Source organism: Panthera pardus, unplaced genomic scaffold (assembly GCF_024362965.1).
Source record: "Panthera pardus isolate Hobbes unplaced genomic scaffold, ASM2436296v1 HiC_scaffold_17, whole genome shotgun sequence".
NCBI classification, from domain to species: domain Eukaryota; kingdom Metazoa; phylum Chordata; class Mammalia; order Carnivora; family Felidae; genus Panthera; species Panthera pardus.
In genome coordinates, this window is record NW_026526732.1 from 88,100,172 (window position 1) to 88,126,992 (window position 26,821).

Genomic DNA, 26,821 nt, shown 5'->3' on the forward strand with positions numbered 1-26,821 from the left:
TTTTTATCTTCATGAGGTCCCAATAGTTCATTTTTGCTTTTAATTCCCTTGCCTTTGGGGATGTGTCAAGTAAGAAATTGCTATGGCGGAGGTCAGAGAAGTTTTTTCCTGCTTTCTCCTCTACGGTTTTGATGGTTTCCTGTCTCACATTCAGGTCTGTTAGCCATTTTGAGATTATTTTTGTGAATGGTGTAAGAAAGTGGTCTAGTTTCAATCTTCTGCACGTTGCTGTCCAGTTCTCCCAGCACCATTTGTTAAAGAGAGTGTCTTTTTTCCATTGGATGTTCTTTCCTGCTTTGTCAAAGATTAGTTGGTCATACTTTTGTGGGTCTAGTTCTGGGGTTTCTATTCTATTCCATTGGTCTATGTGTCTGTTTTTGTGCCAATACCATGCTGTCTTGATGATTATAGCTTTGTAGGAGAGGCTAAAGTCTGGGATTGTGATGCCTCCTGCTTTGGTCTTCTTATTCAAAATTACTTTGGCTATTTGGGGCCTTTTCTGGTTCCATACAAATTTTAGGATTGCTTGTTCTAGCTTTGAGAAGAATGTTGGTGCAATTTTGATTGGGATTGCATTGAATGTGTAGATAGCTTTGGGTAGCATTGACATTTTAACAATTATTTATTCATCCAATCCATAAGCACGGAATGTTTTTCCATTTCTTTATGTCTTCTTCAATTTCCTTCATAAGCTTTCTATAGTTTTCAGCACACAGATCTTGTACATCTTTGGTTAGATTTATCCCTAGGTATTTTATGCTTCTTGGTGCAATTGTGAATGGGATCAGTTTCTTTATTTGTCTTTCTGTTGCTTCATTATTAATGTATAAGAATGCAACTGATTTCTGTACATTAAGTTTGTATCCTGCAACTTTGCTGAATTCATGTATCAGTTCTAGCAGACATTTGGTGGAGTCTATCAGGTTTTCCATGTATAATATCATATCATCTGCAAAAGGTGAAAGCTTCACTTCATTTTTGCCAATTTTCATGCCTTTGATTTCATTTTGTTCTCTGATTGCTGATGCTAGAACTTCCAATGGTATAGTAAACAACAGCGGTGAGAGTGGGCATCCCTGTCATGTTCCTGATCTCATGGGGAAAGCTCTCAGCTGAGGATGATATTAGCTGTGGGCTTTTCATAAATGGCTTTTATGACATTTAAGTATGTTCCTTCTATCCCAACTTTCTCGAGGGTCTTTATTAAGAAAGGATGCTGAATTTTGTCACATGCTTTTTCTGCATCGATTGACAGGATCATATGGTTCTTATCTTTTCTTTTATTAATGTGATGTATCACATTGATTGATTTGTGAATATTGAACCAGCCCTGCAGCCCAGGAATGAATCCCACTTGATCATGGTGAGTAATTCTTTTTCTATGCTATTGAATTTGATTTGCTAGCATCTTGTTGAGAATTTTTGCATCCATATTCATCAGGGATATTGGCCTGTAGTTCTCTTTTTTTGTTGGGTCTCTGTCTGGTTTAGGAATCAAAGTAATGCTGGCTTCATAGAATGAGCCTGGAAGTTCTCCTTCCCTTTCTATGTTTTGGAACAGCTTGAGAAGGATAGGTATGATCTCTGCTTTAAATGTCTGGTAGAATTCCCCAGGAAAGCCATCTGGTCCTGGATTCTTATTTGTTGGGAGATTTTTGATTACTGATTCAATTTCTTCACTGGTTATGGGTCTGTTCAAATTTTCTATTTCTTCCTGTTTGAGTTTTGGAAGTCTGTGGGTGCTTAGGAATTTGTCCATTTTTTGCAGGTTGTCCAATTTGTTGGCATATAATTTTTCATAGTATTCCCTGATAATTGCTTGTATTTCTGAGGGATTGGTTGCAATAATTCCATTTTCTTTGATGATTTTATCTATTTGGGTCATCTCCCTTTTCTTTTTGAGAAGCCTGCTAGAAGTTTATCAATTTTGTTTGTTTTTTCAAAAAACCAACTCTTGGTTTCATTGATCTGCTCTACAGTTTTTTTAGATTCTGTATTGTTTATTTCTTCTCTGGTCTTTATTATTTCTCTTCTTCTTCTGGGTTTGTGGTGTCTTTACTGTTCTTCTTCTATTTCCGTTAGGTGTGCTGTTAGATTTTGTATTTGGGATTTTTCTCGTTTCTTGAGGTAGGCCTGGATGGCAATGTATTTTCCTCTCAGGACTGCCTTCGCTGCATCCCAAAGCATTTGGATTGTTGTATTTTCATTTTCATTTGTTTCCATATATTTTTTAATTTCTTCTCTAATTGTCTGGTTGAATCATTCATTCTTAAGTAGGATGTTCTTTAACTTCCATGCTTTTGGAGGTTTTCCAGACTTTTTCCTGTGGTTGATTTCAAGCTTCATAGCATTGCGGTCTGAAAGTATGCATGGTATGATCTCAATTCTTGTATACTTATGAAGGGCTGTTTTGTGACCCAGTATGTGATCTATCTTGGAGAATGTTCCATGTGCACTTGAGAAGAAAGTATATTCTGTTGCTTTGGGATTCAGAGTTCTAAATATATCTGTCAAGTCCATCTGATCTAATGTATCGTTCAGGGCCCTTGTTTCTTTATTGATCCTGTGTCTAGATGATCTATCCATTGTTGTAAGTGGGGTATTAAAGTCCCCTACAATTGGCACATTCTTATCAATAAGGTTGCTTATGTTTGTGATTAATTGTTTTATATATTTGGGGGCTCCCGTATTCGGCACATAGACATTTATAATTGTTAGCTCTTCCTGATGGATATATCCTGTAATTATGATATAATGCCCTTCTTCATCTCTTGTTACAGCCTTTAATTTAAAGTCTAGTTTGTCTGATATAAGTATGGCTACTCCAGCTTTCTTTTGACTTCCAGTAGCATGATGGATAGTTCTCCATCCCCTCACTTTCAATCTGAAGGTGTCCTCAGGCCCAAAGTGAGTCTCTTGTAGACAGCAAAGAGATGGGTCTTGTTTTTTTTATCCATTTTGGTACCCTATGTCTTTTGGTTGGAGCATTTAGTCCATTTACATTCAGTGTTATTATAGAAAGATATGGGTTTAGAGTCATTGTGATGTCTGTAGGTTTCATGCTTGTAGTGCTGTCTCTGGTACTTTGTGGTCCTTGAAACATTTCACTCACAGAATCCCCCTTAGGATCTCTTGTAGCGCTGGTTTAGTGGTGATGAATTCCTTCAGTTTTTGTTTGGGAAAACCTTTATCTCTCCTTCTATTCTGAATGACATACTTGCTGGATAAAGGATTCTCGGCTGCATATTTTTTCTGTTCATCACATTGAAGATTTCCTGCCATTCCTTTGTGGCCTGCCAAGTTTCAGTAGATAGATCTGCCACTAGTCTTATTGGTCTCTCTTTATATGTTAGAGACTGTTTATCCCTAGCTGCTTTCAGAATTCTCTCTTTATCCTTGTATTTTGCCAGTTTCACTATGATATGTCGTGCAGAATATCGATTCAAGTTACACCTGAAGGGATTTCTCTGTGTCTCTTGGATTTTAATGCCTTTTTCCTTCCCCAGATCAGGGAAGTTCTCAGTTATGATTTGTTCAAGTACACCTTCAGCCCCTTTCTCTCTCTCTTCCTCTTCTGGAATTCCTATTACAGATATTGTTCCGTTTCAACGTTTCACTTAGTTCTCTAATTCTCCCCTCATACTCCTGGATTTTTTTATCTGTCTTTTTCTCAGTTTCCTCTTTTTCCATAATTTTATTTTCTAATTCACCTATTCTCTCCTCTGCCTCTTCAATCTGAGCTTCAATGGTTGCCTCCAGTTTATTTTGCACCTCATTTATAGCATATTTTTAGCTCCTCATGATGGTTTCTTAGTCCCCTGATCTCTATAGCAATAGATCCTTGCAGTCCTTTATACTTTTTTCAATACCAGCGATTAATTTTATGACTATTATTCTAAATTCTTGTTCTTTCATATTGCTTAAATCGTTTTTGATCAATTTGTTAGTTGTTGCTACTTCCTATAGTTTCTTTTGAAGAGAATTATTCTGTTTCATCATTTGGATAGTCCCTGGAGTGGTGCAGAACTGCAGAGCACTTCCCCTGTGCTGTCTGGAGTAACTTGTGTTGGTGGGCAGGGCCACAGTCAGACCTGATGTCTGTTCCCAGCCCACCTCTGGGGCCACAGTCAGACTGGTGTACCTTATCTTCCCCTCTCCCAGGGGCAGTACTCACTGTGGAGTAGTGTGGCCCCTGTCTGGGCTACTTGCACGCTGCCAGGCTTGTGGTGCTGCTTTATGGGATCTGGCATATTAGCGGGAGTGGGTCCGCAAGGTGCACAGGGGTGGGAGGGGCAGGCTTAGCTTGCTTTGCCATCAGTGGTCCCCTGTGGGAGGGGCCCTGCAGCACAGGGAGGGAGGCATGCAGACCTGTCAGAGGGATGGATCCACAGAAGCACAGCGTTGGGTGTTTGTGTGGTGCAAACAAGTTTGGGGAACTGGTTCCCTTTGGGATTTCAGCTGGGGGATTAGAGAGGGAGATGGCGCTGGCCAGTGCCTTTTTTTCCCGCCAAGCTGAGCTCTGTCTTCTGGGGCTCAACAACTCTCCCTTTGGTGTCTTCTCGCCCTCCCTGCTCTCTGAGAGCAGAGCTGTTGACTTTTAACATTCCAGATGTTAAGTCCCGCTGGCTGTCAGAACTCATGGAGTCTGGCCCCTCTGCTTTTGCAAGTCAGACTCAGGGGCTCTGCCTTGCTGGGAAGGCTGCCCCTCCACTGCCCAGGCTCCCTCCCACCAGTCCGTGTAGTGTGCACCGCCTCTCCACCCTTCCTACCCTCTTCCGTGGGCCTCTCCTCTACGCTTGACTCCAGAGAGTCCGTTCTGCCAGTCTTCTGGCGGTTTCCTGGGTTATTTAGGCAGATATGGGTGGAACCTAAGTGATCAGCAGGACACGGTGAACCGAGCATGCTCCTATGCCGCCATCTTCTTGCCGAACCTCTCAAATGATATTTAACAATAAAGATTGGCAGAATTGAGTTTAACACTGAAAAAATCAATTTTTAAACTAAGTCTGGGGCGCCTGGCTAGCTCGGTCAGTTAAGCATTTGACTCTTTTTTTTTTTTTTAATTCTTTTTAATGTTTATTTATTTTTGAGAGGGAGAGGGAGAGAGAGAGAGAGAGAGATTGTGTGTGTGTGTGAGCAGGGGATGGGCAGAGAGGGAGACACAGAATCTGAAGCAGGTTCCAGGCTCTGAGCTGTCAGCACAGAGCCAAACATGGGGCTCAAACTCACAAATCATGAGATCATGACCTGAGCTGAAGTCGGATGCTTAACCAACTGGGCCACCCAAGCACCCCACGCATCTGACTCTTGATTTCAGTTCAGGTCATGATCATGGCTGTGAGACTGAGGCTGCATGCTGGACGTAAAGCCTGCTTAAGATTCTCTCTCTCTCTCTCTCTCTCTCTCTCTCTCCCCCTCTTTCTCTGCCCCTCCTCCCCTGCTTGTGCTCTCTCTCAAAAACAAAACAAAACAAAAAACTGTGTTGGAGTTTGAATGGCAACATAAAAGAATGGTTAATGGCTGTATCACTGCAAGGAAGGTTGACACAGTACAGGGGTAACTGCCACCTCAAGGGTGCACTCTCCATTTGTTCACTAGTAGCAGCCCATACAAAACCTGCAAGAATTCTGAAGAAACCTAAGGAAAATCCTCCAAAGAATGGATGCCTAGGAGCACTCCTAAAGACACAGAGAAACCAGAACACAGACCCCCTGCTGTGAGTCTATTCCCCAGTCAGAATATAGACTTCCTCCCTCCTGCCTCATGAGGCATGCTGTTAGAGTCAAAGGATCCTTGAGTGATGCTCACCTGCCTTTGGCAACAGGCAATGGGGCAGTGGGATGGGTTCATTCATATACATCTACATGTTAAACCAAAGAATAGTGAACCTGAAAATAGCTGTCTTCAGGGAAAGTCCTGCCAGCGGTAAGTAATTTGAGAAAGAACTAGCTCTTCAAATGATTTTCACTTCAGGACTGATTTGGCTGAATTGTGCTTGCTCAGTTAATACACGAATTTCTTCCCTAAGTTGCTACAGACTCAGGAATATACTCTCAAATCAGGTCCTCTCTACTTGTTCACATTTCATAAATTCTTCTCTGGACTAAGGATACCACTTTAGACATGCTGAGGAACCACCTGGTCAGTCTGGCTCATGAATTAAACTGGCCTAGAGGCTAGTTTTGTAGTCATAAAGGAAAACAGCAGATTTCTCTACTTGGTTTATACTGGATTATAGAAATACCACATAAGCCTGGGTGGCTTAGTCAGTTAAGCATCCAATTTCAGCTAAGTCGAAGGTCCTCGCTGTCTGTAAATTCAAGCCCTGCATTGGGCTCTGTGCTGCCAGCTCAGAGCCTGGAGCCTGCTTCAGATTCTGAGCCACCCTCTCTTTCAGCCCCTCCCCCACTCATGCTCTGTGTGTGTCTCTCTCTTTCAAAAAATAAACATTAAAAAAGTAACATATAGTGGTATCATCACTATGAAGATACTTTAAGATCATCACATAGCGTTTTCTCTTTGACAGTTGATATGTGTTTTCTTGTTCAACTGGTAGCCATGTGCCTTTGGTAGGTAGGACATCTTTGAGCAATAACAACTCCCTGAATTCTTTTGTTTTACAACTAGTGAATTGTATCATTCAAAACAGTCAAATTGTAAACACAGTAAAGGCCACAATGAGACAATTAAAGAGGAAAGGTAAGTCTTATTGTAATTATATAGTCTTACACAAAGAAATAAATTCAATTTAAATTATCTTTTAGGGGGTAGGGGAATGGGCAAAATGGGTATAGGGGAGTGGGAGGCTTGCATGGAACAAATAAGTCACAGGATGAAAGGTACAGCATGGAGAATAAAGTCAAAAGTATTGTAATAGTGTTGTATGGTGACAGATGGTAGCTACACTTGAGGTGAACATATCATCAAGTATAGACTTGTTGAATCACTATGTTGTACACCTGAAACTAATATAACATTTCATGTCAACTATACTGTAGAGGCTGGTTTTAGGTCACAGGCTTGAGTAATGGAAACTTGAGCAAGTCAAAAGGGTCCACAGTGACTACCGAGCTGAATGCACAGGCTCATTAAGCCATAGGTCCTAACCAACCAATGGGCTACTTACAACCAGACACAGTTCCTAAGATTACCAAAAAAGGTAAAATTCCATATGTCTCCATATTCCCTTACCCCCCTCTATAACTATAGCTTCTCACCACCTCCTCATGGCAAACGGTTTGTCCTTCGCTGTTCTGTATGCTGCTCCTTTGCAGTGTATTCAATAAACTTTTATCCCTTTTGTTCTGTCTTGGGTGAGTTCTTTCACCACCCCTGCAACCTGCCCCCACCCAATCGGGATGCCCACATACACTTCAAAAAAAAAAAAAAATTAAAAATAAATACATAAAGTAGTCTTTGTTCAGAAAACAAATTATGTTGTAAGCAGTGAAAGGATTTCATGCTTGTATCACATGGAAATGAGTGCTTCACATACTTATTTAATTAATCTAGAAACACAGTTTCTAATCTAGGAACAAAAAGTTGACATTAATTATTTATCTCATGGAAAAATACATGTGGTCATAGATCAGAATATGTAACATGCAACACTGAAAAACTCAAACATTTGCTATTTGGTAAATAATAAAGCAGAATATATTTTTATTATACGGGTTATTATGTGAATTTTACATGTGGCTATAAGCCATTTGAATTATAATTCTCATTCAAGGTACAGTCTTTTCTATTTGATGCTTTATATCTTTCTGTTATCTCCATCATTCTCCATAAATATTTTTACCTCTTGGTGAAACTATTTGAAGGCAATTGTTAATAGGTATGAGGAATTAGAAGGGAAATCTTCAAAGCCAAATATATTGAACAGTTTTCTATACTTCATAGCCTGTGAGAATCTATTACTGAGTAATACCAACCATGTATATAAAATATCAAAATAACCACTAAGATTTTAGTGAGATGGTGACTTTAAATGACAGAGAGTTTTTCTTTCCTTGCTTATTCTCACTTATTCCTACAGGTAAAGTCCCATTAATAAAACAGGAACGTGTGTAAATAAAGCATTTATTTATTTATTATTTTTTTTTTTAATTTTTTTAACGTTTTATTTATTTTTGAGACAGAGAGAGACAGAGCATGAACGGGGGAGGGGCAGAGAGAGAGGGAGACACAGAATCGGAAGCAGGCTCCAGGCTCCGAGCCATCAGCCCAGAGCCCGACGCGGGGCTCGAACTCACGGACTGCGAGATCGTGACCTGAGCCGAAGTCGGACACCCAACCGACTGAGCCACCCAGGCGCCCCTAAAGCATTTATTTAAAGGCAATGACTGTCATTCTACTAAAAAAAAAAAAATATTCAAAAGATTCCTAAGAGGAGAGATCCACTTTTTAAAAAATAGTCATAATTTAATGGAATTCTCAATTATATGATTATTATATGGCTGTCCTTTTCTCTTACAGTTCTATGAGGAAAAGTAATTAGCAAGTAGCTTACATTATGCATAATTTGTCTTACAATTATTATAGATGCTCATTCTGTTTAAAATACTTATGGAAGAAGCAAACAACTGATCACGGCCCAGAAAACTAAATACAGGCAACACTGTCTAATTTGAGATTATCTCTCCCCCTTCCCTTATTCTGGCTGTCCAATTACATGACATTTTATGAAACAAAGGAATGGTACTGTTTTGTTCTATTTAAAAATCAAACTGGACTTATGAAAAGCAGAAGGACTCAAATGATTGTCTGAAGGGAAATTTTGGATGACTAAGGCACTTCTATTCTCTGTACTTTCAGTAGAAGGCTGTAAATTTGTAAAACAAAGATTGCTTGAATATTGGGTTAACCACTTCTCTCAGCACCAATCTGGACCTCTATCCATAGTTTTCTTTGCTTCTGAGTCTGATAAACTTGTAGAGTTTAAGGAGTTTACTATAACCCAATCTGGGATATTACACAATCTCTGTGTGTTTTCTTTTAAACTGTCCCTTTTAAGCCATCCCTTCCAGGGCACCCGGGTGGCACAGTTGGTTAAGCATCCGACTCGGGTTAAGCATCTGATTTCTGATCTCGGCTTAGGTCATGATCACACAGTTTGTGAGCCTCACATTGGGCTCTGCACTGATGGTGTGAAGCCTGCTTGGGATTCTGTAGCTCCTTCTTTCTGCCCCTCCCCCACTTGTGCTCTTTCAAAATAAATAATAAAAATAAACTTTAAAAAATAAATAAAGTAAACCATCCCTTTATTTTAACTCTTTCAAACTATTCTATTTTCACATCTATTTTCTGTTTGACCCAATTACAGTTCTTCTTATTTATTTCCTCAGGAAAAATTCCACTGATAAACCAGGTATACATGTAAACAAAATATTTATTTAAAGACATGGACACAGTGCAGCAGTGATGTGATAGCACACAAATATACTGCTTAATAAATGTTTTAATCATTTATATATCAATGAAATGCATTTAGTGAGAAATATCTAGATAAAAGTACCATCCAAAGTTTAGAAAGATGTCTGAAAATCACCAGTGTATTAAGTATAACTTAAGTGAAATAAATATTTTAAGGTTTTTTATACAAAATTACTGAATTCTGGATATAGAAAGTATAAGAGAAGTTAGATATTCCACTTCAAAATATTTTCATGAACACAATTTATTTTTATAGATGCTTATGTAATGAGAGATATTTACCTTTTCACCAATTTCTCCTTTGCTGCCTTCAAAACCTTGCTCTCCCTGTAGAAGAGGAATATGGTATATATAATAATGGGAACACTACTTTTAATATACACAATTATTACAATAATAATGATAATGTTTCCAATAACTAATAAAAACCATTTCTAATATGTAAATTTTTAAACCAATATTAACTTAGACAAAATTTAAATATTCCTAAATACTAAAGAGTACAAGCCACACTTTCACTATAGTACGTTCCATGCAATGTCATTTCCATAAACCTGAATTTCTCTATATACTGTACCTTTCTCAGAGGTGTTTTGAGAATTGAATGCATCAACATAGTGCCCGGCACTGACTAAGTTAGCCATTATTGTTATTATTACTATTACCATTTATTTCACTAGATCCAGCAGAAACAGCCTTCTCATGCTGACTTCTATGGAATACCATTCCAGTGGGAGCTGTGTGATGAATGAGAGTTCAGGTTTGAACCCCGAATCCTGGCTCCAGCTCTGACACCAGAGCCGAACATGTTCTTTACCTGGCTCTCAGTCACAGAAAGGGCGTTGGCAGTTGTAGGGCTGCTGGCTTTCAACCACCATAATTATTCCAAAAGGTGTAAGTCTCCTATTCCTCAACTAAAACGCTCTCTGACCCAACAAGCTTATTTTCCCACTTAATTCTGCACAGATACTTATGGTACTGATGTTTGATGCATACATTCAAACAAATATTCATTGAATGCCAAGTACATGTCAGGCACTCCAGACAACACAGCCAGCAAGTGAATGCTGGATATAGGTCATCCTCACCCCTCCACTCACAAGATGCACTCAATAAATGAAATATTTCCTGAGTGCACAGAGATAAGGGATGAAGGGTTTCTTATGTCAAGTTTTTCTATAATGCTGCAACAAGGTGACACTTGACACAATTAAAATTCATGTTAGAAGCGAACTGCCAGGTTTTTACTATACGTATAGTGTCTGTGTATATATTATAAATAATACCTGCAAATATATGTATATGTGTACATGTATACACACACATACATACGTGATTAAATTATTATTTCTGCTTCATTTTCCCTTTAAAAGGGTACCAGGAAAGACAATAGGTTAGTATTTGGGCATATGTGCCACTGAATATATGGTCTATCTTTACTCGACCATTTTTCCTAAAATATAGACTTTAACTTGATCTGTTAATTCAAGCTGACATCGAAGCTGCTACACCCCCCAGTACATCAGTCACAATGTCAGCATGATGCAGCCACCACAAACAGCTGCTGGAAAGTCCAAAACTATTTCCCAGTAGATAAATCTGCACATCCCTTGGCTTGCAGCTCAACTCACAGAGGCAGCACATGCTGTATCAATGGGTTTTGTCTAGAGTTGCTGTGAAGAAATTCAGAAGCTTGCCATTTTATCGCTGCCAGTTCAATCTTATTATCTTTATCAAGCCAAGTAAGGGAAGATTTTTCAAACACTGTAACTATAAATAAATGCACATCTTTTTTTTTTAATGGAAATTTTTAGCTACAGAGAAAAACCTAGATGCAGTAGTAACTTCTGACATCTTGCTGCTAAGACCTGTAAAACTTTCAGAGCATAGAGATGATATGGTTGGCTGGGGTGGGCATCTAATATTGCATTAGTAATGCTCTCCCCTGTGGTGAGATTATCTGAGTGGTATCATGACAGCTGGCCCCACCTGAAGTGGCTCCCCATCCCTCCAGGAAACTGGAATAGACCAGTCTCTGTGCTTCCAGCAATGCTGGTCACACTCCTTTCCAGGAGGAGAGAGTCCTGGGACAGGTACAAGTGAAGTTCACCTTGGTAAAGAGAAAGATAGTAGGCACAGAAACAAGCAGCCTAGTCAAGGCAAAAATCTTTATTATGAGTTTGTTATTCTGAAAGATATTTTTTGAAGAGGTTAGTTGTAGCATCTTTGTAACATTTAATATTTTATGTCAGTGTAACTATTATGTTTAGCCAACCTGGGAAATACAAAAAGAAGATAAATAAGAAAGAACCAAATACAGTCAAAGGTGGTAAAAATTATTCCGCTCTTCATTTTAGACGCTAGTAACAGTGAAAACACAATCAGAGCAGCTCTGTACACTCCACTGGCCCCCAGAAAGCATGATCATTGACTTCTCTAGAGAAGCATGTTGCTAAAGCTCTCTCCTAGAGTGATTCCTTTGAAAAGGGATTACTTCCATGGGTTCTCTTTGAAAGACTGATTAGTGGCTTTCTAAGAGCCTTTCAGGGAATTAAGTTTCATCAAATAAACTTTCTGAGTCTTCGCTATACTATATGCAGATTCAATTTTTAAGATGTTAAATTCTTAATTTCTATAAAACATTCAAAAACTCTTTACCTTTTGACCAGGTAAGCCTGGAACTCCATGCAAACCATTTTCACCCTACAAGATGTATAGAAAATAAATTTTATTAGCAAAAAACAAATGAATAAAGAAATTTTTGCAGTCTTTAAGAATTAGTTCTAGCTTGGTGGGGAAAGGTAGCCTAATACTGAACATCTATCACATTCAGGGGCTTTTTATCTATCCCTCCTTATCTTACAACTATAGAGTTAGTACTTCAATTTTACAAAATAAGAAAACAGTCTTGGGGGGTTTGTGGAGCTCAGTCAAGTGTCTGACTCTTGATTTTGGCTCAGTTCTTGACCTCATGGTTCATGAAATTGAGCCCCACATCAGGTTCTGTGCTGCAGGCATGGAGCCTGCTTGGGATTCCCTCTGTCTCTGCCTCTCTCTCTGCCTCTCTCTCTTTAAAAATAAATACATAAACCTAAAAAAAGAAAATAAAGAAAACAGAGTCTCTGAGTCATGCTCAGGGTCACCCAACTTGTGGCACTACCTGAGATTTCAATGAGGCCTCTCTAACTCCACAGCTATTTAGTACCCCTTATTTCATGTTCTCTTTTCAAACCTCTGGACATAATATTAAAGCCTGGAATAGGATTCCTATGGGCCAGGAACTGTTCTCACAACAAATCTATTGGGTAGATAGATTATGATCATCTTACAACAGATGATGACACCATCCTACACAAAATAGGAGATAGAAATGGAATTTGAACACATATGCTTCAGCTCTGTGCACATAGCCACATCCCTACACTGTCTCATGGAAAAGATTTAATTCTGGCTTGTAAATGATCTCATATAAAAACTGAATACATCTATACATCTATTATAGATATGTATCACATCTATTATAGCAATAGACATACAGATATGTATGTAAACACGTGTATGTCTGTGTATATTTGCATATATAAAACTCATATCCATTGATTGCCTTTAAATCAATTTTGAAGACAAACCCAATCCCATTTTACTTGAAAAATTGCTTATAAGAATTTTTAGTTCTTTACATTCATCTGGTTCCTTTCTTGGGTAAAAAGGTTCTCAGCAGATGCTTATCAGTTTCCATTACTGGAATTCATGGGTCATTTCTTTGACAAGCGTGATTTGTAAACAGCACACCAGCTAGAATGAGATATTCCTGGGAGGATGTACACATTCTCAATGGGGGCTTAGGAATTTTTCTGCTTATAGGAACTGACTTGACTCCTGAGTTTGCAGGTTGAGGCAGCTCAAAATAATTTAAAAATTCCATTGATCTACTTTATTTCTAGAAAACATTTATAAGTAATTTATAAGACAACAATTTTTCAGCATTACCTAGAATGAAGTTAGATATCATTTCTTAAAATGATATAAAAGAAAAAAATCACATCTTCAAACTTTAAAATAGCAATAATATATTCTAAATCTAAAGAGAAAATTATTATTTCATTAATTAATATATTTTGGAAAGGTTTAGTCATTTATAACAGGGTTGTACCACTATATACAGACACACATATTTTAAAGTCTAGGGCTGTTCTTAGATTAAGTTATCTAAGTTTTTCACAGTAGAACTGCTATCATCAAAAAATATACTAAACAGTAAAGGCAAAATTTTGCTGCTAAGTGTAATTAAGTGTTGAAGCATCAATAAAATACAATGTACTTACCTATGTAATAAGCATATTTCTATTCTTTAAAACATTTTTATAGTTCTAGACCTCGGGCACTATTATACAAATATATTAGAAACTTCCCATCTCATTTGATAAAGTGACAGTAAAAGCACATTCAGTATTTGACACCAGGGAACATTCTGTGGAAATTGAGCTTCAGTTACTCATCGCAGAAGTATGTCCACTTGTCCATAAGGAGCAGAATTAGTTTCATCGGTTGGTCTAATATAATGTTTTATATCATATTACAAGTTACACATCATAACAAGATATGGCATGTAATCCAGTAAAGTACACTGATACAGTATACACTGCCAAAAATACTTTTTTGGGGAAAAAAAAGTAGTGACAGTATCTACTCTCTTTCTTTGTTTAGAGCCCACTGCTATGTACTATGTGTTCCAAGTACTAGCACCTAAAGTCACTTCTGGCACATGTCAGTTTAGGGCTCCACCCAGAAACACTGCTAACTGGATACCAAAAATCGCTAAAACTGTGATATCAAGCTGTTTTTCTCTCTTTAATGGACACCGATTTCATGATTATTGCAGTTAAAATGTTGTATTTTCCTACGGTCAGTGTTCACTGGTCCCCACTCTTTCCTGACTAGGAATTTGTTTTGTAAACCTAATCCTAAAATCCCAGATAATCTCAGGGATACCAACTGATTATTTTCCCAGGAAAAACTCAGTTTCACACACCAGTAGGTACACGATTTTCAGATTGGGAGTGGATACTGTTGAAGCTTAAAGTTTGCAAGACTGGTATTCAGAAACCTTTTTATTTTCTTCTCGCTGATTTTCTTGAAGTTATCAGAGATAAGCCATTTTGAAACTTTTAATAATTTTAAATCATTTGTTATTTTTCTAGTTCTTAAGGGATAAATTAGTATATTTGTTTTTGTTCATATCCAACCCCCCCCCCCAAAAAAAAGATTTGTTAAGTAGCATAAAAACTAAAGACTATATCCAAAACCTAACGCAGCTTGAGGTCAAATGGAATTCTACTGAGCAAATAAATGCCTACCTAAAACTACTGGATGGGTGGACATTAGCTGCTTTTTCTGGACTCTTGCTGTTCCTCCTTCCTCCCAGTCTCAGCAGAAACAAAGAAATAAGAAGTTTCTCTCTTGGCTTCTGATCAATACTTCAGTGCATTTTTGAGAGAAAATTACAATCAATGTTTCTCATAGCTACCAGAATGTTCCAAACTTGTTTCTGAGGCATAGACTTTCTATTATAGGTTTTTCCAACAAAGGATCTGTGTCCTTTTCTTGTTACAAATTCAAAGTACAGAAGGACAAGTGAATGAATATGTGTAATACAAAGCAGGGCCAAATCTAACATTGCTGCTGACAGCAGTGTTGCTGTGTTATTACTGTAATGCATAGCCGATCTTCAACTTCACAGAGCAATCTAAAGCACCCTTTCCAGAATTCAAAGTAAAACCTCTTTGGGAAGCTTTTGGAAAAAACTTAGGTGTGATTTAGGGCCAGCTGGTGGCTTTCTGAAAAAGTGATCAAAGGATTTCATTTTACCTCCTTTTTATCACTGCACATTTCCCTGAAGTAAGCACAGCTAGGCATAAAAGATAAATTATTAGTTTTCCTGATTCTTTTGACATTGGAATCTATGTCTTTTCTTATTATGCAGGAAATACAAGTTGTCTGAAGGACACTTGATAAGAAATCACATTCCCCAGGGCTATAGTTTATAAACCTAGTCCCAAAGAGACCAAGCAAAGAAAAGCAGATTAAACAAGTAAATGGAAATTTGCTTGTAACTACATGTAAGCCCAGAAAATTGAAAGTTATATACTATGTTGTGGTGATTTTTTTTTTGTTTTGGTTTAAAAAGTTGGGTATCCACACTCTGATGTAAAAGTCTGCACTGTTGGTGGGAATGCAAACTGGTGCAGCCACTCTGGAAAACAGTGTGGAGGTTCCTCAAAAACTTAAAAATAGACCTACCCTATGACCCAGCAGTAGCACTGCTAGGAATTTACCCAAGGGATACAGGAGTACTGATGCATGGGGCACTTGTACCCCAATGTTTATAGCAGCACTCTCAACAATAGCCAAATTATGGAAAGAGCTTAAATGTCCATCAACTGATGAATGGATAAAGAAATTGTGGTTTATATACACAACGGACTACTACGTGGCAATGAGAAAGAATGAAATATGGCCCTTTGTAGCAACGTGGACGGAACTGGAGAGTGTGATGCTACGTGAAATAAGCAATACAGAGAAAGACAGATACCATATGTTTTCACTCTTACGTGGATCCTGAGAAACATAACAGGAACCCATGGGGGAGGGGAAGGAAAAAAAAAAGAGAGAGGTTAGAGTGGGAGAGAGCCAAAGCATAAGAGACTCTTAAAAACTGAGAACAAACTCAGGGTTGATGGGGGGTGGGAGGGAAGGTGGGTGATGGGTATTGAAGAGGGCATCTTTTGGGATGAGCACTGGGTGTTGTACGGAAACCAATTTGACAATAAATTTCATATATTTAAAAAAATTTTAAAAAAAAGTCTGAGATGTGGGGTGCATGGGTGGCTCAGTCGGTTGAGCTCCTGACTCTTGGTTTCAGCTCAGGTTGTGGGATTGAGTTCCACAATGAGCCCTGTAATGAGCCCCGTGTGAAGCCCTGTGTGAAGTCCTGTGTAGAGCCCCACATGACTCTGTGCTGGCTTGGGAGCCTCTCTCGCTCTCTCTCTGCCCCTCTCCCTGCTTGCACGCACACATGCACTCTCTCTCTCTCTCACACACACACACACTAAGAAATAAAAAACATTTTAAAAAAAGAGTCTGAGATCCTACTAAAATACTGTTTCTATATTTAAAATTTTAACGTGGCCCATCATTTCATTCTACAGTACATTTTCCAGTAACTTAATCTCCTTTACAAATATAGTATACACTTGGAAATATATCAGTATTATCCTACTAATTAACTCATTTTATTAAGAGAAAATTTACCTAAATTGAATGTTGAGCGAAATAGCTGGAAGAAACATCGAAATGGAATGCCAGAATTCCGGCATGAAAACCAATAAAAGAGGCAGCTAAAAGTAAATCTGATTTTGATTTTGTGTATCACTCACTTGGCCTCTATGTTTCCGACTATACATCTGCTTTACTCAGGATGTAATCTTCAAAAATTGAATTTTTATGGTTCTTAAATTGTTGCCACTCAACGAAGCATTTCAGGAAATAGAATATACACCTTTTTTTTTTTTTTTTCAGACATCTCATCCAATCTAAGTCTTTTATTTCAGGGAGGATTATTTTTTCCTTCTATTTTCTTGGACTTTATTCCAAGAAGTAAATCATCAAGTTAAAAAACTGTATACCTTATAGGGTTTAAAACTTCAAACTTTTTGAATTATTCATATGTATTTGATCTTTAATGCAGCAAACACACGGGGATATATTATCGTATTAATGTTCAGGATAAGGCAAATTTATATCATTCTTAACCATAAAATGAGTGAGATCCTATTATTACTTATTCTTATGGGTCATTTCAAAGAAGGGAAAACCAGCCCACTTAAAGGCAATATATGGTTGATACATGTCTTAATCATAGTAATGTAAATATGGGGAGTTAGTAGTAGCTGAACCCAACATCTACTGTCTCAAAAACTATTAACCTGAATGTACATGTTTGGGGACACAAGTATACGCAAGTACACATACTTAGAAAATGAGCAGGATGGGCAGTCTTTCACATAGGGACAAAAATAAATTCATACCTTTTTATTCACCACCTCCATCAAAACATTTGTCGAGGTACTGACTCTACTGAAAACTTCAGTAGTCAGACACTTTTGCTGTTTAATTTGTATTTTGGAGAGCAGAACAAAACAACTCTTTATGCAAATACTGCAATAATGCTTTCTGAAGTCAAATTAACCTTCCCCAAATTTCTGCCCACTAGTGTTTTTTTTTTAAGTTTATTTATGAGAGAGACAGAGAGAGACAGAGAGAGAGAGACAGAGACAGAGCATGAGCAAGAGAGTGGTAGAGAGAGAAGGAGACATACAATCCAAAGCAAGCTCCAGGCTCCAAGCTGTGGGCACAGAGCCTGACACAGGGCTTGAACCCATGAACCACGTGATCATGACCTGAGCCCAAGTCAGATGCTTAATGGACTGAGCCACCCAGGCACCCTTCTGCTCATTAGTATTATATTACAAAGGAAAAATCTCTTATTGGTCTTATGTATGACATCCCTTTGTGTCACTATCAAGCCTATTCAGTAAACCAATAATTTTTCAAATGATAGTTTGGAGTCCCTTAATATGTTAGTTACTGTTTTCTGGGTGCACATTGGTCAGCCAATATATCTTTTAAAATATGGAACTCAGAATTCAGCACATCACTCCAGAAATGATCTCACCACATAGAATAAAAACAGGAGGGTCTCACACACACACACACACACACACACACACACACACACACTTCTTGTTCTGGATACTATATAGTACTTATATTAACACAACTTGTTTTTTTAAAGTTGAATTGCTTAAGTATACACTGAGCTTGTAGTCAACTACAACCATTAAGTTTTTCTTTTGAGGGAATATATCTTACAATCCTTTTATAAATTGATAGAATGAAAATTATACTGAGTTATTAAAATTAAAAAAAAACAAGAAAACAAGTAACTTTGAAATTATTTGGACAGGTAAACAACCCTTTCCATATCTAACAAAGTTAGGGAACTGGGCGTTGGACAATGTTGTAGAGCCCACTAAAAATCTGGGCTCCTATGTACCTGTGATGATTTTTTTAAGTGGATTTGTCAAGAACAAGTGTTTTGGATTTCACTATATTGTGAGATGAGTTATAAAACAGTATTTAAGTAAACTCAAAGCTTCATAAAAGTACTAGGGAAATAGAAGACATTTAATGTGAATCATCTCCTGAAATACCCAAAGTGTAGTAACTGACATCTGAATCAAGCATTCTAACAAGTGAAAGATGATGTAAGATATAAAGAGAAGGAAAGTGTCATCAGTAAGCCCCTAATTGAGGTCAGTGAGATACTAGTAAGTGCAAACTATTTCCTGTCCAAAGTATTCCTCATGATGAGTAATTTATAGTTCTACTCCATATCAATTACTTCTAGTGGAGCTTAAATGCACTTCGCACTAGCGAAGTCATTGGTTATTTATCTTTAGCCCTGAGGTAAATCGTTGTGAAGATATGGAGAAAGAATATGCCTTAGCAATGTTGTAAGAAAGTCAGGAGAATTTTTTCAAACCTTATTTGGAAAAAAAGAGAGCATGATAACTTCTTCAGGTTTATGCTTGGAAGAGAAGAAAGAACATAGTTTCTCCAAGAGAAAATGGGAAACAAATTCTGTAGTTGCACACACTTCTATTAGATTTCACTCTAGGAAGCAACATCTGCAAGCTTTGCTAGGTAGATAAGAGATTTTCCTACCTTCCTATTTCCCTGAAGCGTGCTTTTGCGGAAAGTACAGAAGACTTGTACTGAAGCACCACTGCCTTTTCCAACTACCCCTCAGCACAGTTTTCTAACAATCATCTTCAATTTATTTTCTCTATTGGCCTGGGGCTAAGTCCACTTGAGTTCTGAATAAATCAACAAACATTTATCTAGAATCAATCAGGTGCCATATGCTGGGTCAAGTGCTGCAGTTACAGGAACAAGACCTTGTTCTCCTGGATCTCACAGTAGAGATAAAGACACAAACTATACTGATAATGTAAATAAAATACTATGTGAGCAGAGTGAAGGGGCTGTTAATTCGTCTTGTGTCAATGAGACTTTACCAAGAAGATGTAATTTTTCTTGAGCTTTGAATCTGGTAATGTGTGAAAATGCAGTGATGGTCGAAGCGAAGAAAGGTACCAATCATCTGTGATCATGCTCTCAAATCCTCTACTTAGTATCTAACAAGTTCATTCGGTACCTTACACTGGCTATGTCTGTTTCCTTTAGACAGAGACGCTTTTAGAAAACTCTAATCTGAAATTATAGATGTCTTTATCAAATACCATCTACCCCTTTAAATAAAGAATAAAATAATTAGCCACTAAACTATGCAGAGAAACAGAGACCGTGTGATCTTTCTATGGCAATATTTTAATATTTATGTGCTAGATTCTCATAGTGCATTAAACCAAGTAGGAACATCAGCAGACTAAGTTCTCGAAATCTGGCTGTTTAGCAAATAAAAGTCAAGTGCCTGGGTGCCAGATCCACTGCATGTGTTGAGCTTGTCATCCATCTGTTGTGTTCTCTGCCAACTGCTCTTCTTGGGGTGTGAGTGGAAGGCATTAGAAGGGAATAAGAAACCATTAAGAAATAAAATCAACTGCAGAGTGAGCAAGTTTCTTTTTCTTTTTCCTGTCCTTCTATTCCCTCTGTCATTCTCAGGTTTCTGCTTCTTACTGCTATATTGAATCAAAATAATGCCTACAAATAAGACAATGAAATGAGGATTACTCCATGTAAAGGTGATAATTTTTCACTGATAATTCAAGTATCATCCTTGTAACTTTAATAAGTGAGACAACAGTAGGTTGACAAAACTGTTTTCATGTGGCCATTTTTTCTATGAATACTGGTTGTGATAAGAAGTCTAATCCTATGTCCAGATTTGACTGTTTCATTTGCTGAAGAATTTTCTGAAATACAGAAGTATATAGATGATTCTCAGTTTAAGAGGTATTTTCTCTAACATGGCTCATACTTGTTTTGTAAATTTGACAAGTTCATAGGAAGGAAACATCCCATTGTTAGAATAAAGGTGAATTGCCCTTTCTTTGTTTCTTTCTTTCTTTCTTTCTTTCTTTCTTTCTTTCTTCTTTCTTTTTCTCATTTAGTGTTTTGATTCCTACAATAAATTGTCTCGTACAAATAGGTGTTTTAACTATTTTTTTTAAACTTGGGAAGACTTCTGAAATTAATATTAATTCTAAATTTCAATGGGAAATGAGGTGAAACTAGGTAATATAGATAGAAAGCCAAATAGCTTTAAAAAATTCTCTAGCTTTTCCAATAAACACCTATAAGTTTCTGAGTCTCTAAGGCATGAATGCTACATCTGGAGCAGGGCTGTCTCAGGGTTCATTACAAATCACAATAGCTACTGGCCTTGTCTGCACTTTCATAAATGGTAACATCATCTGCCTTTATTTCCTGAAGCTGAGGTCTTCTCATAAAATGTCTTTTTAAGGGAAAGATCAAGATTCAGAGATTGCAGTCATTTCATTTCATTTTCCAACCCAAAAGGAATACAAAGGCAGATAGACAGTGGGTGTGCCCAGCTCAATCTCGCCCCACAGCAGCAGAGACTGGGGGCTCCAGAGTTCATGACAAAAAGTGCCTCACACAAAGCTCTTCGGTATGAGAATAGTTAGCCTGGCTGTTTTTAAGTCATGTAACTTGGCAACTCTCTCATCACATTATCAGATATACTTCTTCTTTTTTTTAAATTTAATTTAATTTTTTAATTTACATCCAAGTTAGCATATAGTGCAACAATAATTTCAGGAGTAGATTCCTTAATGCCTCTTATCCACGTAGTTGCAAATGGCAAGATTTCATTCTTTTTTTTTTATCAGATATACTTCTTAAGTGCTTTAATGCATATGGCTTTTTATCTCTAGAAGTTCAATATTTTTTTAAAAAACTCATCGTGCTAAATTAAACACTTTTGTTTCTGATCAAAAGAATATATAATAAATGTATGACCAAAAGTAATTTATATTGTATATACCTATTTATATAATTACATATCAAAAGCATATTTCATAGAGAACATAAAGAGAATTTTCTAGGCTAGCTGTTGAGGTAAGGTAATCTGGAGAGTGTGGCCATGATTGGTCTGCAGAGGTAGGTGTGCAGGGCAGATAAGGATCTCCAGACAGTCCAGGTATGGGAATTTTAAAAGCTTATTTCAAATATAATTTTGAAATTGAAAACCAAACAAAATAAAATCATGTTGTCTTCATAATACTTATTTTGGAAGGTAAAGTTAAACAAAATACTTTCATTTGGTGAAAAAACATATGATGAAGATTTTATTTTGGTGGATACAATTTTCTTAGGGTGGGAGAGTCAGAATCTCTCCGGCTGGGTAGACTTTAAAAGAGGTCCATGGATGTAAAGAGAAAGAACACAGCCCTCCCTGCAGCAGAATTTAGGAAACTCTCTACAGTTCCCTCTCCAGGCTGTAGGCAAATGAAGTTAAGATCTAATTCAGAACTGTTTGTGCAAAGGGAATGTATATACTTGAGGAGCTATCAAGATGAGATGATACGGTGAAGGTGTAAGAGCTATGAACGCATATGGGTAAGATTTAAATTCTGGCCCACTACCTGTTAGCTATGAAACTTTGGGGAAGTTTTTATACTTTCTTAGTTTCTTAATCTGTGAAATATGGATGATAATGAATCTTACCTCAGAGATTCTGTGAGAAATGAATAAAACAATGCAAAGAAGTCCCTTGACAGTGTTTAGCACATAATAATTGAGTAAATGGCTATTATTATTATTGTAAAAGGATATGCTCATACGTATTTCAGTTAAAAAAAATTTTTTTAACGTTTATTTATTTTTGAGACAGAGAGAGACAGAGCATGAACAGGGGAGGGGCAGAGAGAGAGGGAGACACAGAATCGGAAACAGGCTCCAGGCTCTGAGCCATCAGCCCAGAGCCTGACGCGGGGCTCGAACTCACGGACCGCGAGATCGTGACCTGAGCCGAAGTCGGACGCTTAACCGACTGAGCCACCCAGGCGCCCCCGTATTTCAGTTAAATAGAAAATTAATTGGTTTGCTAACATGAAAATTTAATTTGCTTTTAGAGGTCAAAATTATCTAAAATATGTGTGACTTTCAACATTTTTCACTAAATGTATTTTGAATAAATAATATAAATTCCCTCAAATGAGTTCTACTTTAGTTTCAAAGTAAGCCTAAACTTAGAATAATAGAATCATCAAACTATTTTCTTTTAAAATTATATCTATTTACCAAATAGATATACTTTCCCCCTGCCCCCATTATCTGCAAGGAATACCTTCCAAGACCTAAAACCACGGATAGTATCAAACCCTATATATACTGTCTTTCCCTACACATACACATCTATGATAAAGTTTAATTTATAAATTAGGCACAGTAAGAGATTAACAAAATAACTGATAATAAAATAGAACAATTATAACAATATTCTTAATAAAAGTTATGTGGATATGATCTCTCTCTCTCTCTCAAAATATCCTATTGTACTGTACTCACCCTTCTTGTTGTCATGATGTGAGACCATAAAATGCCTATGTGATGAGATGAAGTGAGGTGAATGACGTACTGTTAGGCTACTACTGACCTTCTAACCAGGACCATCTGTTCCAGATTGCAGTTGACCACTGATAAGCGGAGACTTCTATATTTATAGATCAGGCACTGAGCTGCCACTTTTATGAATAATCTCATTTAATCCTTAAGACAAAACTATAAGTAGATACAATATAATGCCTATTTTAAAAAAGAGAAAACTTAGAAGAAACCAAGAGACATTCCCTAAAATTAAAAAGTGAGGATTGGAGCTTCAATTCAAACATAGGCCATCTAACTCTGGATAGTTAGTATCTGAATGGCACAACAGTGATGGCTATCGTTTATTGCATACCTACTCTGTGGGAAAAAAAGTTATTTTCATGAAAGTTTTCTTAGTAAAATAAACATTTTAGGAACAAATTATAAGTAAGTAAGCAAACAGAAAATTGGTTTTAGCAGTTAGGTTCTGTATTTATTCAACTTTTACTATCACATTATTAGGATTAAGATGGCTAGAAAATAATTATTCCTATTTTTAAAAAGTATCCCCACTTCTCAGAAAACATATTTAACATATATATGTGAAATAGAGAATAAGGTAATTTTTTGTTTGAAATATTCAAATAGCTAATACAAGAATGCTTTGACTGGTATGTTTGAAGGTAATACTGTGGGCAGGATTTGCTCCCAGTATCCATATCTTCATCTCATTTTCCACCACATACCATGGTGAGTTGTGAGCACGTGTGTTCATATGTGGGTGCATGCATATATGTATGGGTGCATGCATATGTGATCTTATGCATTAAGTGTTTTACTTGTCAGTGGAAATTAGACCATCCAATTTACTCATTTTGACTGACAGTGGCTTCTGTCCAACCATGCTTCCCAGAAGTCACCAGTGACAAATAACTAATGATACTTGCTGTGCTGGCATAAATGTATAGGGGACAGTTATTTGTTTGCAGTGTGTTGGCTATACGGTTGTACATATAAGTTTAGAATGCCTAGTGCAAGTCTACATAAGGTGATGAGTATTGGAATCATAAAATAACCTAATTAAATGCTAAAGTTCTTCATTCTCCATGACTTGACATATCCCATAAATTGATTTCATAATATAGTGTTGTTTAGTGTACTATTTTTCTCCTGGGCCTCAGAAGAAACTAATAGTTTGTTCAAAGCTTTGACTTAAAAAATTTACTGCTATCACCTAGCCAAACTTCAAGGTGTAGGTCTGTTTTAGAATAATAGGATTTATATGCAAATCACTTAATTTATTATGGTATCACACTGGATGTAAGTATAAAGTGTAGCTAAAATACAAATTCTATTCTACACTGCTCAGAATATGCTTCACTGCATTAACATAAATCAGCTTTCTAGTTTAAATAGTAAACCTTAAAAAATTAAGAAAGTTTTACTTTGAGAATATTATACCAGAGATATATGTTCTATGGCACTTTGCATATGTTCTTGTTCCAAGTGAGAAAACTCATCTTTTTTTTTTTTAATTTTATCTTTTAACAGAACCCTTAAGCATTTCTACTTCTAAGAAAAAGAGCCTGAAAGAAGTACAAATGCTGAGAAGAAGAATCAAAGTTAAGCCTGGGGATGCTATATGAATAGTCTGGGAGATAAGTATGAGTCACATTAAGCCAGATGTGGGAGATACAGTTCTGAGAATACATCATACTTTAAGAACTAATAATTTTCTTTTTTTTTTTTTTTTTTTTTTTTTTTCAACGTTTTTTATTTATTTTTGGGACAGAGAGAGACAGAGCATGAACGGGGGAGGGGCAGAGAGAGAGAGGGAGACACAGAATCGGAAACAGGCTCCAGGCTCCGAGCCATCAGCCCAGAGCCTGACGCGGGGCTCGAACTCACAGACCGCGAGATCGTGACCTGGCTGAAGTCGGACGCTTAACCGACTGCGCCACCCAGGCGCCCCAGAACTAATAATTTTCTTTGGAAGTTTACTCAGAAAAATCAATCAAGTTATTTTCATCTTACAACAATGGAAGTATTTTTACCTCAAATATAAGTGCTCATCTTCACAACTATAACTTTAAAACTTTTAAATTTTAAAAATTAAGAAAAATTGACATATCCTTACTGGAGTCAATATTTAAAACTTATTAGGCATGCCATTAGATACATAGTAGCTTTGTTGTTATGTTTATTCTGTACATATTCATTAGTTATTTTATTTTTAATTTTTAAAAAAAAATTAATATTTATTTATTTTTTGAGAGAAGGAGAGACAGAGCACAAGCAGGGCAAGGGCAGAGAGAGAGGGAGCCACAGAATCTGAAGCAGGCTCCAGGCTCTGAGCTGTCAGCACAGAGCCTGACGCGGGGCTCAAACTTACGAACCATGAGATCATGACCAGAGCCAAGGTCGGATGCTTAACTGACTGAGCCACCCAGGCGCCCCTCATTAGAGTTATCTTAAATAAATGGTAACCTGTGGATTATGGAAGCGAGAAAAACACTCTTCAGGTGACATTTCTTCACTTAAGAATGCTGCATCCCTTTAACAGGTGAATTAAGTGACAAGATAGAAGCAGACCCGGTACCACCAGTGACTCTGATCTTGAGGACAGGCTATGGTCAAAGAGTCGTGATTCTATGGATACTGGTATTAGTCACTGAGGAGAGTCTCTGAAGATGCATGAAACCAGGATCCAATAGCTAAGTGTAGTCTGATACCATGTTTAACGCCATTGGAAGCTGCATGAATTCTGTCTGTGAGGCTCTAAGAGCAACTCAAATAAACTAGACCCAAAGAAAACTGCTTGTAGAAACAAAGCGTATTTGCTAGGACAATCTGCACTGGTTTTAGAACACCATTGATACAGCTTCCCTTTAATCACATTACTTTTTTTATTAAGTTTTTCATTTTAATTCCAATATGGTTAACATACAGTGTTATATTAGTTTCAGGTATAAAATATAGTGATTCAACAATTCTATATATTACTCACTGCTCATCATGATGTGTACTCTCCCTTCATCTATTTCTCTAATCCCACCACCACCTCCCCTCTTGTAACCATCTGTTTCTTCTCTATAGTTAAGAGTCCATTTTTTGTGTTGTCTCTTTTTTTCTTTGTTCATTTATTTTGCTTCTTAAATTGTGCATATGAGTGAAATCATATGGTATTCATCTTTCTCTGACTTCTTTTGCTTAGCTTTATATTCTCTAGATCTATCCATGTTGTTGCAAATGGCAAGATTCCATTCTTTATTATGGCTGACTAATGTTATATTTACATATATATATACACATATACATATATATATGTATATATATACATACACACACATATATGTATATACATATGACACTTCTTTATCCATTTTTCACATTAGCTTTTAAGTTCCCTGGAGACAGTGTCTTCACATAGACACTGAAGCTCACTGATTTTGTGAGACTGACTGCATCACCATTTCAACCAAATGGACTCCAAGGGCTGAGGCTTCCATTTCCCAGAATTACTAGGCTCAACCAGTTAATTAGTAGCTGGTATATGTCTTTATATTCATTGAAGTTTTACTTTAATTGGAGTACAGATCATCACATTAAATTCTTTCTATAAATTTGAGCTTCTAGGAAAATAAACAAAATCTTTAGTTCTGAGTAGTGTTTGTCTCTGCAACACTACATCTTGCTCCAGTTCCTTCACTCTGCCAAAAATGTCCTCTCTTTTCTAAGAAACTATGTATTG

The 26,821-nt window shown here is 37.1% G+C and overlaps 1 protein-coding gene across 1 annotated transcript in view; it reads right to left on the reverse strand.

Annotated features, from left to right (window-relative positions):
* COL19A1 (collagen type XIX alpha 1 chain) overlaps window positions 1–26,821 on the reverse strand; it is a 345,794-nt gene that overhangs the window by 238,854 nt on the left and 80,119 nt on the right. The window contains exons 11-12 of the mRNA XM_019417657.2: window positions 12,094–12,138; window positions 9,718–9,762 (exon numbers count right to left, since the gene is read on the reverse strand). Coding sequence (XP_019273202.2) covers window positions 9,718–9,762; window positions 12,094–12,138 — 90 coding nt within the window. The remainder of the gene's footprint in view (window positions 1–9,717; window positions 9,763–12,093; window positions 12,139–26,821) is intronic.